At 38.9% G+C, this 16,179-nt stretch overlaps 2 protein-coding genes across 3 annotated transcripts; both read right to left on the reverse strand.

Moving 5' to 3' along the window:
• Positions 1-72: 72 nt before the first annotated feature.
• On the reverse strand, positions 73-7,524 carry LOC146449721 (gamma-aminobutyric acid receptor subunit beta-like). Of its 2 annotated transcripts, none has more exons than XM_085101237.1 (8): positions 7,152-7,524; positions 6,739-6,839; positions 6,474-6,541; positions 5,776-5,993; positions 5,068-5,150; positions 3,544-3,678; positions 2,693-3,150; positions 73-1,113 (listed from the first exon to the last, which is right to left on the reverse strand). In XM_085101237.1, the coding sequence occupies exons 1-8, from the start codon at positions 7,226-7,228 to the stop codon at positions 895-897; spliced, it is 1,359 nt and encodes a 452-aa protein (XP_084957363.1). In that variant the 5' UTR covers positions 7,229-7,524; the 3' UTR covers positions 73-894. The 2 variants fall into 2 exon arrangements, with proteins under 2 accessions (XP_084957363.1, XP_084957364.1); XM_085101238.1 differs by having other exon boundaries at positions 7,480-7,517.
• A 1,157-nt stretch (positions 7,525-8,681) lies between these two features.
• Positions 8,682-16,152, reverse strand: LOC146449722 (glycine receptor subunit alphaZ1-like). Its single transcript, XM_085101236.1, has 8 exons — positions 15,908-16,152; positions 14,470-14,570; positions 13,866-13,933; positions 12,624-12,841; positions 12,316-12,398; positions 11,998-12,132; positions 10,936-11,390; positions 8,682-10,259 (listed from the first exon to the last, which is right to left on the reverse strand). The coding sequence occupies exons 1-8, from the start codon at positions 15,985-15,987 to the stop codon at positions 10,041-10,043; spliced, it is 1,359 nt and encodes a 452-aa protein (XP_084957362.1). The 5' UTR covers positions 15,988-16,152; the 3' UTR covers positions 8,682-10,040.
• Between the last annotated feature and the right edge of the window lie 27 nt (positions 16,153-16,179).

A 16,179-nucleotide genomic window follows, 5' to 3' on the forward strand; every position in this document is an offset into this window, starting at 1 on the left:
ATTAATCAAGACTGAAACAGAGTACCAGATAGTGCGTTATAATAAAAGATAAACACATGGGCAGCATCGAAAGCCATTGGCAGAATTTAATTTTAATGTTTATGAAAAAACGCTTTCGAATATTATTACCATGTTATTAATATGTCTTAATGCCAGAATAAAACAACTTAGAATACTTCTTCTGTTATTCTAATACTTACCCTCGATCGTCAGAAAATGAATGTATAAAGTAAAAAATAGTCAATGTCCTGAGTATATCAGTAACAATGCCTGTGGTTTCGCTCTTAGGAATGCGGATTTTTTTATACCAAGATTTAATACTGTCGCGGATGGTAAAAGGGGTGTCACATATTTGGATGCGGTGAAACCACAAGCCTTTTTTTTTGTTGTTGTTGTTTTTTAAAGAGTTATGGAGTCGTATCGATATCTTATTTTGGAGTGCTTGTACAGTGGTTGTAAAGTTGATATATCCTCAAGTTGTCACTAGTGTAATATCTCTAACTGTCAACTTTTTGTAGCATTGGGCACTGGCTGTACTCATCAGTTAAATCTAACATCATTTGCATAAAAATCTTTTAATAGGAAAACATATCCGGTTCCGCCGGTCTAGGTCTATCAGGAAAAGGAGCAATGTCATTGGTTTTCTGAACGGTCCGAATTGTGTCTATAGCGGGTAAGATTCGGACCGTAAACAACCTTGATTTCACAAATTATATTTCCTTGTTCTGGTCCTTAGGATGTTTTAAATTTAACCCGCCGCGAACTTCAGGACTGAACAAGCTCAACTAGTCAATAACCGTCGAAGCCCAGCAGCAACATGGTGACTGCCTTCACCGTGCACACGAGAGGGAAATTTTCTGCACCCAGTTCTTGAATAAGCCAGGATGTTTTAACTCAAACGGATGAATAGAGGTAGACTACAAAGTAGATCGACAGAAATAACGTGTATGCAAGAGGGAACAACTTTCTGCAGTTTTTATCGATGATGCATGGCTCCCGATAACCAGGCGAGGCCTTTCCAAGCTTTGTAGTGTCCAAACATTGATTACAAGAAAACCAATATGGTAAAAAGCTCGAGGAAGAGTTATAGTCTTCATTTTGATGATCTTTTTCCTAGAAAAAGACAGTACAAATAGATTAAATGAAAATTTCTGGTGTTATTTTTAGAAGAAAGACAACACACTTGATTTTAAAACAAGACATTACAGCCAGTCTGCTTCTATCCCGATCTTGTTACTTTCCAAATAAGTACCCAGTTAGAGTAATAAGAATTGTCCTTCTAATATTTCTATCCTTAAATCAGTTAAAGAATTCAGGCAACAAAATTTAAGGAAAATGATATAAAGGTTAGAAAACCAGATTTGAAGCTCGTTCAATCTATGGGGCCGGCTATGTTTAGAGAGAAGAAGATGTGAGCCACTTTCAAGAGGGGTCATAACAAAAAGCCAAATTTTAGTCTTTTGTGGATCCCTTAAATGTCTCCCTTAAGACCCCCTTAAACGTGATTCAGGAATTTTCAGTATTTTGGAAACCTCGAACTAGAGTTAGCTATAAACTGTAATCGAACTTCAAATTTTCCAGCGTCAGGGAGCCAAATGCAAAAGAGGTCACGTTTCATCGGCTTGCTATTCATAGACTTATTCATAGTTAACTGTTCTCATGATTGCCGCGCCGTTCCCTGTGGTTCAGCTGTAGGTATAGGTAAAATCTTCACGAACGAAGTGGCTCAAATATTTCAGAGCTTAACCCGGTTCCTGAATCATGAAGCAACTAGGAGCATTTTTACTACTCCCCCTGGATGGAATGCGAGTCCATCACAGCCGGGGATACCCAGCACAAAGAGCCTACGTGTAATTCAACTCCTCCCTGAATGGGTGCCGTATGCTGCAATGTACCCAGCGGTAAACTGTGGTGTGCAATCGCATTGTAACGAGCATGAGGTGGCTATTTGTATTCCTAACCTCTCCAGAGGGGATGCTAGTCCATCACAGGATATCCACCATGAAGAGACCAGCAGTTTCACTACTAGTCATCGAAGGACAACCAACAGGTAACTTTGCACACACGTTGTTCAGAGACAGTGCAAAATAAAGTTCCTGGTCTACAAACACAACAAGAAAAGGATGAAGAGCCCACAAGGCAGCGGCCTTCCAATCGTCTGATGAGCCCTAACAACTACACCTCCGCGCCTCCACATCTGGTTGCGACAAAACTGAATCTTAGGTTAATCTTTCTCTCCGATCCTTTTGTTTGGGGTAAAGCAACGATTTATCGCAGGTATCAGGATTTTACCCTGTAGCACAGTTGTATGCATCCCTGTCAGAACCCAGAGCCTTTCTTCAAAATTGTTGGAATAGATGTGATGAGAATAGATCATACGCAAAAGCAAGAGTGGAATCCCCGGATGTAAGGTTTTCAAGCAGTTCCTATAGCGCGAAAGTTTGGGTTAAGACGGAACAAAAGTGCTTACGAATCTCTCTTGCTTCAGAAAGCGATTGTTTCACAGGTAACTCGGATCTCTCAACCAATTAATGTCGAACATAGTTCTCATGAAGAGAAAATGGCTCGTCGCCAAAGAAAAGTCAAAGAGATAAAATGAAATTTAGGCGATCATAAAGATCTGCATAAAAATTGTAAAAATTCATGCAATAAATAAAATAAATCTGAGGGTTTTTAGAAAAACAAAAGGTACCTGAATATTATCTTGTCTATTTCCATAGTCTCCATGAAACGTGCCGTTGGAAGTTATTTCACCATTACTGTACAGGTCCATTTTTACAGAAGGGCACACCCGTGTCTGAAAGGGTTTCTGCTTTGACTTTCTGAGCGAAAATACGGTTGGAAATGTGCAGATGATGGCATATTCAACCAGAGCGGCGAATACGAAGACAAAGCTACCGAACAAGAACACGTCAATCGCCTTCACGTAACCAACTCTTGGTAGTGAAGCCTGGATTCCAAACAGAAGAGTTGTAATGGCGAGAACTGTCGTGATTCCGAGCGACACCCGAGCGGGTACCGATCGTTCATCGATCCAGAAACCAACCCAGCTGACAGCCACTATTAGAATGGTGGGAACAAATTCTTGAAGAATGTAAAAACCAAGTTGTCTTTTGAAACGGAAAATTCCCGTCAATGAAGTAAAATTACCTGCGAAATACAAAGGATGTTGTAACTGCTGGGGTAATTGAGTTTTACTCAGCTCATGATGTGTTTGAGTCTCTGTAACGCGTGAGTTAACGTTGATGCCGATTTGAATGTGCGAGAATTATAATTTCTAGAAATAACAGTCCATGAATTGACACTCATTTCAAAAATAGCTTCCATGATTTGTACGTTGTCATTTTCGTGAATAGTTTATAAGGGGATTATTGAATGTCAAAGTTGTCTTTGAAATTCAGTCGGTTAATTAAGGTAAGTTAAATACTTTCTGTTTCATAACACTTGCAAACCAATGCACCTTATTTGCGCTTAACTGCTATGGAGACCGGGTACGGAGATGTATGTCTTGTTATTACTTCATGTAACAATACGCTGAATTACCTGTACTATATTCATGTTGGTGAATGTCCTGGTCCCGAGCCACTATTGTGTACTGAGGGATCTCCAAGTGTTCGTCTACGCGGAGGGCGTCCGGGTTCAACCACGAGTAGATAATATCTACCTCACTGTAGCCATCTGTAATCCAGAGTATAGTTATGAGGTGAATACTGTGTTATGTCGGTTTACTTTGGCGTATTAAGGACGGTGCCGTGGCCCTCAGGCATATTAAGGCATGGCCAAAAGCCTAATTTGCATAAAAGCAGAAAACAATCATAACATTTCTTACATTAAACAAAAAAATGTCAAACTTGGCAGTTATATAAAACTTGAAGACCTTAACTGATTTTTGCTTCAAAGTGACGGGCATTTTGGTCACGTGACCTGTAAATGATCATTGATTGTTAAAGATCTTCTAAGTTAAATGGGGTATATAAAATGAAATAGAATGAAATCCCCTTTGGTGTCATACGTTTACATGTCAAGGGATTGAAATGAATTAGCTTTGTCTGTGTGTCCACTTGAAATAACAGTCCTGTAATTAAGGGAAATAGGTCACGTGACATTAGAAATGACTTAATAACTTCTAATAGGAATGACAGGTACCACCATACAAGGCTAATTAATAATGGACTTTTATAATTTAATAGTATGACACCCTAAAAGGTTTGATTATAGTTTGTTTTATATACCCCGTTTTACTTTAAAGATTTTAGACGTTAACCATCATCTTATGGTCACGTGACCAAAATGTTCCACACTTAAAAGCAACAATCAGTTACCGTCATCAAGTTTTATCTGACTGCCAAGTTTGACATTTCTTTTTTCAATGTACGAAATGTTATGATTGTTTTCTGATTTTATGCAAATTAGGCTTTTGGCCATGCCTTAATATGCCTGAGCCTGCTAGAACCGGCGTAGATATTTTTGCGCGGTTTATGACTATGCGGTAAAAGCAGATCTTGGCAAGGCGTATCGGAATCCAGAAAGAAAATTGGGGGTAACTACGCATTTTTAAGAGATAATTAAGCAATAATAACTATAAAAAGCGCTAAAATACAAAACAATGTATGGCATTTTTTTCCCAAATTGAAGCTTAATTATCTCTGAAGAATGCGTGGTTACCCCCTAATTTTCTTTTCGGATTCCAATAACCTTTGCCAAGATCTACTTTTCCCGCGTAGTTGTAAACCGCGCAAAAATATCTCTTTTCTAGCAGGCACCGGCGTTAAGATACCCGACTTTCTTGGACCATCGCGAGATGCACAGAATGTATGCGCAGTGGCAAAAGTAGACACCGTCCTTAAAAAATTAGCAGTTGTTGAAACCTATCATAAACCTTTTAAGCTCTGATACAAACATGCATTTTCTCTTCACTGTTTGTCATGTATTTCTTAAGCTACTAGTTGGGAGAATTTGTTTGGAACACTTGATCGACTTTTATAGCCTGCTGAATTCGATTGTACTACTTATTTATATGTCTGTTAGCGACCCGTTTTCAACTATAAACCCTCTCAACATACTTACAACTTTCAAAGTTCATGTCGCAAACTTGTTCGTCCATTGGAAACTTTTGCAAATTCATAGGGCAGTACAAACGAAGCTTTCTCCTGGAAATCGAGGCAAAACAAATAAAAAGGCGTTTAGAACTACATAATTAGGGGATTTGGAGACAAGTCATAAGGCTCAGTTCAGTTCAGGTGCCTTGTTCGATAACAGTCGTCACGTGACCATAAGTATTCATGATTGTTCACAGTCGTATATCCGCTATCTCGGTTTACAACGAGGGTCTGTCGCTAGACCTCCATTGCCTCCTTGATGCATCTCCTGAGTGTTCCTTCATTTATCACCACTACACCGGTGTTGGAACTGAGTCTATTGCGTGTCCAGTGCCGGCCTTTCGGGCTTGTCCATCACCGTGTTACTATGAAGCCGCTCCTGATGAGAAAGGTAATCAGATGGTACCGAAATACCGAAACTTGTTGTTTTTGTTATGGAGGTAACTGAACGAAGGCTAGAGGATCATCCTCGTCAGTCGAATTCACGTTGTATGGTGAGACCTGGGATACATATTGATATCTGTCCAGACACATAGGACACAGCTACACATTAAAATCAGAAAACGCGTTATGAACTATTGTAATACATTCTATAATTCATCGCAAAAACCTGTGATAAAGTATCTAATGATTATAACATCGGAAATATTTTTTAGAAATTTATACAATAGAATACCTGTAACTAAAAACAATATCTCCTTCCTGTGACAATTCGAAGAAAAAATCCGAAATCGACTTTTGATCACTCAAATCGTTTACAAAATATGTGTCTGGCAACCAAACTTGATCGACAATGTTCCCTGAGAGCTTCATCTTAGGAATCCCAAGTGAAGAACCGTACGCAAGGCGAGGATCAGTCCAATGTTGACGGAAAAATATAACAGCGGAAACTTCCTGTGTTGGCAAGCAAAATAACTGTTAGCAATCTTTTCAAGTGCAGAGCTTATGAAATAATACAAAGGACGAAAAGCAGTCACTAATCGTGCTAATGGCAAATCAGAATAAAACCCAAATAACACAACAAAGTGACAATCCAACACGCGCAAATGATCCAACTGGTGCACGTCAAGCAAGGGGAAAACATCCGTAATTGAACCTTTTCTTCTTCACGTTATAATAATAACCAGATTATGAAAAATTAACTCATGTTATTTTATAGCCTATGAATATATCAGCCTCATAGCCAGTCGCTGGCTTGGGTTACTACCGCGCGAAAACAAGCTGTAAAGGGAATAAGTAACATGCTAGCCTGACAAACAATAGCTGGGCGACCTGCTCCGTTTGCAACGTCTCACATTATTGGTCGAGAGAACAAGAGGCCCCTGGCACACGCGGACGTGGGGAAAAGGGCTTGTATTAGTAGGCTAGTCTTACCATGTCAATCTCTTTAATGGGAACAATTGACAACACGTGAATGGAAATGTTGATTTTACACGGAGGACCTGTGAAAACAAGGACAAATAGTAGTAACATTAACTGTCTGCTGCGGTTATAGGAAGCTTTGAAGTAAATCCGCAATGTGTGTATATTCAACTTTAAAAACAGTGGGTTTAGATTCTAGCAACTGTAAGCTAAAAGGGACCTTAACTTACAAACTCCGTCATAAAAAGCAAAAGATATCAATGAAATGGAACTTTACCTCCAAAGTTTGGCCTCAATCTCTTGTCATAGCCATCAAGCAACTTTGATAACATCAGGGTGGTGCGCGGGGACTGGGAGACAGTATTGTTTGTACCGTTACTAAGTAAGCAAAAAGATAAAAATACAATCTCTCTGGTTCCTCTCTCTCTTGTGGAAGACAATTTATTACTGATTATGCGCTCACAGAAAACTCCGCCGCGTATGGTCTAACCAGCCGATAAAAGCTGTCGTTTTAATATTGTTTTATTTGTGCCGGAATCTTAGAGGCAAAAATCAATCGGTGACAATGCCGCATTTTGGTGGAAAGAAAATCCACCATTTCTTTTGAGGTTTCTTTGGCCAAAGACAAATAACTCACTACACATAAAACATACCACACTTGAAGCAAGCAATAAAGTTGGTTATTCTTACCTTACTGATCCAACTGCTTCTACAAGAAGAACCTGCTGGATAAATTTCAGCCACACAAGCAAATAAAAGCAAAACATTTTGCCAATCTTTTAGTTCTCAGAAGAGAAAACCCTGAACGAAATATAAACTTTTAACAGTGGAACGCAAGCTTAAAATTATGATGCTTCAGATTTTAGGGCCGGTAACTTTTCCATTTCTAGACGTGTTAGAAGAGGGATGTAACATCGCTTGTCGACTGATGAATATTGTCTTATGTAGTGTTAAACACCTGTTATGCTAACTTAGAGTCATTTAAATGCCGAAAAAACATAGTGAAACACTTAATTACCTGCTGGCTTTTGTGTCCATATAACAGTTGAAACTTTTAATTAAATCGTTGCCAAAGGCGGCGTTCTTGAACATTGAAGCCCTGTCGTTTTCAGTACATCATGGTATGGCAGTAAACAAACACAATTTCTATTTTGGGAACACAGAATATTCTTCAATTTGCTACTATTCTACACTTTTGCACGTCCTCAATTATTAAAGAAGGCTTAACAATGAACACCAATCCACAAAGCTCATTGCTAAGTACATTTCTTGTATCAAATGAAACTTTGTTCAACAACATTATAACAAGCGAAAGCGAGAAGTCGGTAATAAGTGCAGCAGGAGTTAAGTTAAATCATAAAACTGAGGTAGAAAAACAGAAAAGTTTTCCTTAGTCAAAGCTTATCCTGCAAACGGACAACTCATTTCGTTCGCGCATAAAAAGAAAGGCAGGGAGAGCACGTTTATATCCAACCTCTGCCAACGGCCACGGTCCCGAGTTAACTTTACATTTTCAAGACGGCAATATTTATTTACCATTACAACAACCCCTCGTACTGTGGATTATCAGCCGGTGTGGTCAGCAACAAACAAGAAGAAGAGAAAAACAAAACTTAAATAACTAGTTGGTGGGTGATTTTAGACACGCTGTTTGCTAACCGCTCTGCAACGCCCACCCTCGTAGGCGAGGTGCCCATTGTTGATTGGCAGTTGGCCCAACTGCCAATCAACAATGGGCACCTCGCCTACGAGGGTGGGCGTTGCAGAGCGGTTAAATTTAGTAGAAGAAGAAGTTTTATTTGCTCTCTGAAGCTAATGACAATTTGGCAAATAGTACTGTTTAAATAAAAGAAATAAATTTACACTTTAATTGCAATAATGTATTATTAGAGCCTGAGGGCTAAGTTAACTGGAAAGTTTTCTAGTTAGCCCCCAGCCTTTTGGTTTCGACTTTTAATGCAGGTGAAAAGAATATGATACAAAGAGTTTGACTAAATTATTTAAGATGTATAATATAAAACAAAATATAAGATAACACATGACTGAAGAAAGGAAAGAAGACAGAAAATAGAGCAAATATATAAATTCTTGACGCTGTTGAGTGAGAAGGTGCGCTTTTAGATCCTTTGGTAAGGAAAACCTATAGTAGACGGGTGAGGGTGGTATGGAAATGACTTGATGGACAAAGACAATAAAAAAATGAACAAAACTAAAGGGAAGTAACATTACAAGGAAAGTTTAATTTCACTTCAGTCTTTGTGTTGTGATTTACGGTTATGGGTATAAAGCAATCAATCACATGGAAAACAGAAATGATCTGAAAAGCAATCACAAAAAGTGATTTGCGATCGGGCCATCGAAAACGTTTGCGACTGTTTGCAACGTTGTTACGTGTATATGGAAATCAGTCTTAAGCGCCTGTTGCTATATCAGATATCGTCTATATATTACCCCAATCGTCTGAATCGTTCAAACGAGTGTTTATACAACATCATCGAGACATCGGCCACTGACTTAAATACGGCTAAGGAAAAATCGATTGAATCTTGATAGAACTCGGGTTTATTGGGCTGGTCGAGATGGTCACACCTTTTTTATGGTGACCAAGCCTATCAAAGCCGGGGAGTGACAAGAGATACAGAATTTCCAGAATTCACTGTCATCGAGACTGTGCACGTACAATTATTCTACGAGCGTGCGTTGGATATGAAATGATAGATACGCGCCTCGTTGTGCTATAACCATCTCATATCAAACAAGCCCGGGTGGAATATATTGCTAGATCTTGCTGGTTTGGTTTTGCAAGAACAACCAAAAGACTATTTAATGTTCGCTATTTCTGGGCCATGGTATAATGGCTCATATACCATGGCCCCTAAGCCAATCAAATCCCTAGAATTGCATTATACAATGATCCAGTTTTCAATAACAACATTTGCCGCGCGGTCGAGGCAGTCATATCAAAACTAGCAACCACCAGGAGCTCTCATGATCTTAGTCAGGAGGCTGGAGAGTTTTGGACACAAAATGTTAATAAACAGGAGCCTCCTGTAATAAAGAAGTTAACAAACAGAAAGAAAACAACAAACTTGTTGTAGATCCCAAAGTTGACAGCGAGATCATCAAAGGGCCAGATTTTATGGCAGTTTGAACTTTGACAAATTATAAACCGATTCAGGCCGCCATGTCGAAGGGCAAAAGTTCGCCTACCAACAAGGCGGCCAAAGTTCAAACTTCCTTTTTCTTGCTCAATATTTGTCAGTTATGCTCAATTTTTGTATAAACAGTGCAAAATCCAGTTTAAACGTCCCCTTGATGTTATTTTTCCAAAATTTGGTTTCGAAAAGATGCTCCTCATACATTTAAAAAGAAATACATTCTGCTCAAATGACCAACTACAATTTTATCAGTATTTCAGAACCAATATAAATTTTTCGAAATGAAAGTTTTTTTAAATAATGCTTAGAACACTACCCCAAATCATTTTAAGCTGTCAAAACATCATAACTTTCATTTTAAGAAAAAAAAAACGCCACGTGATCGCTTGTTGCAATCGCTACTTGCCAAGTCAGTAATAACTCAAACGTCTGCAAAGAAGTAAATTACAAAGTAGATTGACAGGAATAAAGCGTACGTCAAAGGAAACAACTTTCTGCAGTGCTTATCGATGGCGCATGGTTTCCGCTGACCAGTTGAGGCTCGTGAAACTTGTTTTGGAAGCTTTGAAATACCCAAAGTTTGTTTCCAGAAAAACCAGGGTCGTAAAAAGCTCGACGAATGGTCATTATGATCCCCCACCTACAAATCAAGAGTGTACCAAGAAAATTAGAATATTTCCCAGTTATAAGAACAAAAGCTATAGGAAACAGGCACTAGTTTACAACTGAAGTTGTAACATCGACAACGAATGTCATAAATGGCTGCCTTTAGAGAAGTCAAGGAATCTGTGTGTTGAGTTTAGAAGAACCTGAGGAAGTGTAACAAGATGAAGTGGAGGAACTAAGTTTTTTTTTTCAGTAAGTTTTTTTTCGTTAATTCAGGGTGAGTGTTAAACCTTAGACACCTCTTTTCCCGGCTTGGTGGTGATGACAGGGGAAATAACACCAAAGGCCTGTTCTGTCTCAAATAATATGTGAATCGTGTCGCACAGTGAGCCAGGTAGACAAAACAAGGAAAAATACAAGGCTGAGTCAATCACCAATGAGGTGGACTGGGTGTGTCCTGATTTTGTTCTAATAATTTATAGCAGCGCTCATCACGGTTTTCGGTCTACGGTCCCTGAAACATTTCGATTCTGTTTTAGCAAAACGAAAAGCGATTTTCGCGTTTGTGTATACGCTTCAGTTTTGCTTTGCTTTCGCCAACGTCGTTTTGTGCTTTTTATCACTTCACTAACCCGGGTATGATAGTATTTGATTTCACCATTTCTGAAACATTTTCAAGTTCGTCAAGGCAGAAGCGAAAATATTCTTACCTGAATTTCCTCTTGTTTAGTTTCAATTACTCCTGGTGACGTGACGTTTTCTTTTAAATCTATTTCCCCATTGCTGTAGTCCTCAGTTATGACTGACTGTCCCACTCTTGATTGAAATCGTTTTTCCTTTGACGAAATCACATTCAAAGATGTGCAGATAATGGCATATTCAACCAGTGCGGCAAATACGAAGAGAAAACTGCCCAATAAAAACACGTCAATCGCCTTCACGTGACCAACTCTCGGCATCGAGGCCTGGATTCCAAATATAAGTGTTGTTATGGCAAGAACTGTCGTGATTCCAAGCGACACCCGAGCAGGTACCGATCGTTCATCGATCCAGAAACCAACCCAGCTAAGAGCTACGACCAGAATGGTGGGGACAAATTCTTGAAGAAGGTAAAAACCAAAATCTCGTTTGAAATGAAAGATCGCTCCAAGCGATGTAAAGTTACCTGAGAAAAATAGCAATAGATTGTTACTCCTTGGGTAATTAAAATGGCATCCAAGTGCCATGATAGTTGACCATTTTTTCAGGCTTTCTCCTTTGTAATGGTGATGGTCCTTCATGTATTTAAACCGGAAACTTTTCTGTTCAGCGTCCCTCAACGAACAATTCACTGGCCGATTAAACGCAAACAATTTGAAAAATTTGATTTCCAGATTGTGGCGTTGAGAGTGATGTTTGTCAGTCATAAATACTCAAACGTGAAAAAGGTGACAGAATGTTTCATCTGTCCAAAGCAAAGTCCCATCTGTTTGAAATGCAACCCCCACGCTGAAAACAAAACGTACATTTACCCACCAGAACCAGAATTGAAAAGGCAATGCAATTTACGAATTACGTTTAATTCCACACTTTGTTCACGGGTCACTTAAAAGTAGAAAGTTGCGGTAACATGCCCGTGAAAAGATCTTAAAATTGACAATAACGAATCACGAATAAATAAAAGCTTGAGTCACGGTTTACGGAAAAGTAAATCTGAGTCTCAATCACCGGCACTTGAGGAAAAATGGGCCTATCTTGTAAATGACTTCATATCATAACACTATGGTGATTACCTGTACTATATTCACGAACTTGCAAGACTTGGTCCCAAGCTATAAGTGTGTATTGAATAATCTTTAGTTCTTTGTCTATTTGGATGGAGCCAGGTTTCAACCAGGAATAGGCAATATCTTCCTCACTGTAGGCATCTAAAACAAGCGGTAAGAAAAAGTTTAATAACCGACTTGAATACCGCATGAAAACAGACTAAAATATGATTTTTTTTTTCCAACCCTCGATTGGAAACTCTAGGCAAAACAAACTAGGTGTTGAATTTTAGACGATCGAGGTTTCTCTTAAATGGGTAACTTAGAAATTATAAGCATACTTACAACTTTCAAATTTCATTTCACAAAGTTGTTTGTCCATTGGAAACTTTCGTAAATTCATAGGACAGTATAAACGGAGCTTTCTCCTGAAAATGAGACAAGTGAAGTCCAATAAAAAAATACATTTGAAATGCTACCAATATCGTGTGCTGCAAAGATAAGCTAATGTTGAGATACAAAAGGCATTCAGAATACATTATTGGGGGTTGGCGTAACTTGCTGTGCTATATAATTAGGGGAGTGGAAAAAAGTACCCAGATTTCTGTACCATCTCAGAACTTCTAATTAAAAATATTTTTCCAATAAAATACCTGTAACTATAAATTATGTCTCCTTCTTCTGTCAGTTCAAACAAGTAATCCTCAATCGACTTTTGCTCACCCAAATCGTTTACAAAAAAGGTGTCTGGCAACCAAACTTGATCGACAATGTTCCCTGACAGCTTCATCTTAGGAATCCCAAGTGAAGAACCGTACGCAAGGCGAGGATCAGTCCAATGTTGACGGAAAAATACAACGGCAGACACTTCCTGGTTTTGCAAGCAAAATAACGGTCACCACACATTTTAAGTTCAAAGCTTATGAAATAATGCCAGTAACTAGAAGCAGTCACTAATCATGCTTATGGCAAATTAGAATAAACACCAATAACACAAGAAAGCGACAATCCAAAACGCGCATATGATGCAACTGGTGCCAAGTGAGGGGAATTCAACTTTTTGTTTCAAGCTCCAAAGTAGATGTGATCACAGATAGTGACCAGATTAGTGGGTGTATTATCAAGATTTTAAATAAACTCACTGCCTATGTCATTTTAGATCCCATAAATATACGCTCACAGCTAATGTCTTCGAATATTGTGGTCAGTGAGTGGTTCATGAACTACAGAGTATAGTGTAGTTTTCTATTAAATATCAGTATTCTGTGCTATGACCTAACTTTCAAATGACGCGTGCGCGATAACCGAATCAGGTGAAGTCATGCCGCTGTAGTTGAGTGTCAAAACAATTCCTAAAGAAATCTGTGTTTTCCTTAGTTGCTTTGTTTTGCTATGCTCTGATCAGTAGACCTTCAAAAGCTCTATTTTCACTGGACCCTGATAACCTGCAGCTGCATTGTTTTTTAGGGTTGGGGGAACCATGTAAGACGCTGCGAGCCTGCGAATGGTGTAGGTTGCCCCGCTCTGATTGCCTGAAATGCTAGCGCCAATTTTTCAATCAATGACAATAGGCCATTTCCGATTTGCTGTGAACCTCACTATGAAAGCGAAGCTAAGTGCAAAACTTTTCAAATGAAAATTAGTTTTGTTTGCATATGAATGAAAACTGATTTTCATAACAAAACCTTTGCACTTAGTCTCGCTTTCATAATGAGGTTCAAAGCAACTCGGAAATGGTATATTTAAACCAAGACTGTTCGTGCCTTGCTCACAAGCAATTCTTGCGATTGAAGTCATTTACGCGTAATTGCTTCCAGTTCCGGCTGTTTCACTGAATTGGGATTACTTGGTTTTACGGTAATCAGTGAGAAGTGCTTATGACATGACGCCCTTACCATGTCAATCTCTTTGATAGGAACAACTGACAACACGTGAATGGAAACGTTGATTTTACACGGAGGACCTGAGAAAACAACCAGAAAACGGATCACTTGTATTTATAGGTCTCCACTGTAGCTTTTTGGTCGACTATAGAACCTCTATTCACTGTATTTTAGGTAAGCAGTTGAATCTAATAAAACAACTGGGCCGTTAAGACTTTTGTTTTACCTGCAAAGCAAACACTAGGCTCCCAGGTACTACGACTTCCCTTACAACGACAGCTTTCCCCTATAAAGACCGCGTGAGGCATAGCTGTAAAGTCAATACAAACTGCTTCAAATCACAAGGGGCAAAACAATTTGTCTGTATGGGTTATTGTGGTGACCTTTAATTTTAAAATGTGCAAATGAGTTATTTTTTATCAAAGAAAAATGCTTTAGGGCACAAATTTATCATTTCCAATGCCTCAGTATAACTTTGCGCTCAATCAAAACGGATCTCCAGATTTGCGGTAATTATTTAAAACACAGTAGGCAAAAATAACCTTTTTTTCGTTGACGTGAACAAAAAAGGGAAAGCTAATTGTGAACACACACAAAAATAAAATGCTATTCTTACCTCCAAAGTTTGGCCGCAATCTCTTGTCATAACCACCAAGCAACTGTTGTAACATCAGGGTGGTGCGAGAGGCCTGAGACAGAGTCCATTTTGTGTCGTTTCTGAAAAGACATTTATTTAGTTCTTGGGTCACGAATTTGGGGCTGTTATTGCAAAGAGTACAAGTTGTCACTTCCAGTCAGTCAAATTTATACTGATGACAGTTTTCAGCTATTATCATTATTTGGACAAATATCTGAAATATTTATACAGGAAATGTCCAACTCGGCAGGGCTGGCTCAAATGAAGTCCTGTATTTACATTAAAGAAAATATTAACAGTTAAGACACTGCTGATAGTTGTAGTGTCGTGAATAATAATAATATATAGAGCACAAGAATGTGTCATGTTCGGAAATGTGTGGATTACATTTATGAATAATCATATGTAGACGGGATATAAGTTAGAGTGAAATATCATTAAAGTTGTTCTAGATGAGATCTCTAAACAGGCCTACTTGAGGTTCTACAAGAGTTACATTGAGATGATACACAACTAGAGGACCCTTCTGTAAACCACTTTTTGTGACGTTGGCATTCCTCATTAAAGATTACCCTCAACTAAAAGGACGGAACAAAAGTAATTCAGAGGGGTTTGCCATCGATCGAATTCAGTTCATTAAATGATTCTGTCGAAAAGACCCTTGAAATTTCTTAGTTCTCAGCAGCGAAAAAAAAAAAGGAAGGATAAGGGTAGGGAAGAGGCCTCACCCCCCCCCCCCCCCCCTTCCCCTCTTCCGTTTCTTTCGCTCTCGTCCCAATGTCCGCGCATTCAAAAAGCACAAAACCCAAACAGAAACGCTTGCTTATAACGCTGTGGAATGACTTGTATCATTGAATTTACAGTTTTAATTACAGCTGACAGGAGCCTTTTTCTAAGGACTGAGGATGGCAAGCTTAGCCACAAACCATAGCTTCTGCTTGAAACTATTGTATCGTGCGTGCATTGTGTCTGCTCCCATAATTTCAATAATTTAATAATTCGAAACCGAAGAACATCATCCATCATCTCTTTCTAGGAGCCCGTAAATAGGCTTCATAGTTCCCCTTAGGTCTCGTCGTCACTGTTACCGTCCTTGTTACGTGCATTTGTAACGTGTATGTCTGATGTGTGGCATCTACTCATCTAGGCTCCCATATCTCCGATACGGCAGAGTTGTCAAAATAATTCGTCATAAATCCATCCGTGAAGAGTTTGCTGCCTCAGCTAAGTTCATATATTTTTATTTTATTTTTTTAATCCTGGGTGCCCCTTTTGTTCCGAGGTACGAGCTTTACCAACGCCCGCTACAATGACTTGCTATTCAGAGTTGCCACAATGTGGCCAGCTAAAGTAAAGTGCTGTTTAACGCGCTCAAACGGTCTAAAACGTCTACAATTGCAAAACAAGTTCAACTTACCTTGATGAATCAGCCGCCTCTACTAGAAATAAATGGGCAATAAAACTCAACCAAACACGGAGAAGATTAAATACAATCATTTCAATCCTTTAACCTTCAGTACAGAAAACGAACGATTGATCCAGCTACGGTAGGACACAAGAAGAAGCCGCAAAAAAAATCACCGTCTCTAAATTATTTCGAGCTTAAGGCGTCCCAGGTCTTTCACGTTTTGTCAACTGGTGGGTATTGTTTTCTAGGACATTTAGCACCTGCTATACTAATATTGGCAA

This window comes from Pavona decussata, unplaced genomic scaffold, assembly GCF_977016875.1.
Source record: "Pavona decussata unplaced genomic scaffold, jaPavDecu1.1 SCAFFOLD_602, whole genome shotgun sequence".
Taxonomy (NCBI): Eukaryota; Metazoa; Cnidaria; class Anthozoa; order Scleractinia; family Agariciidae; genus Pavona; species Pavona decussata.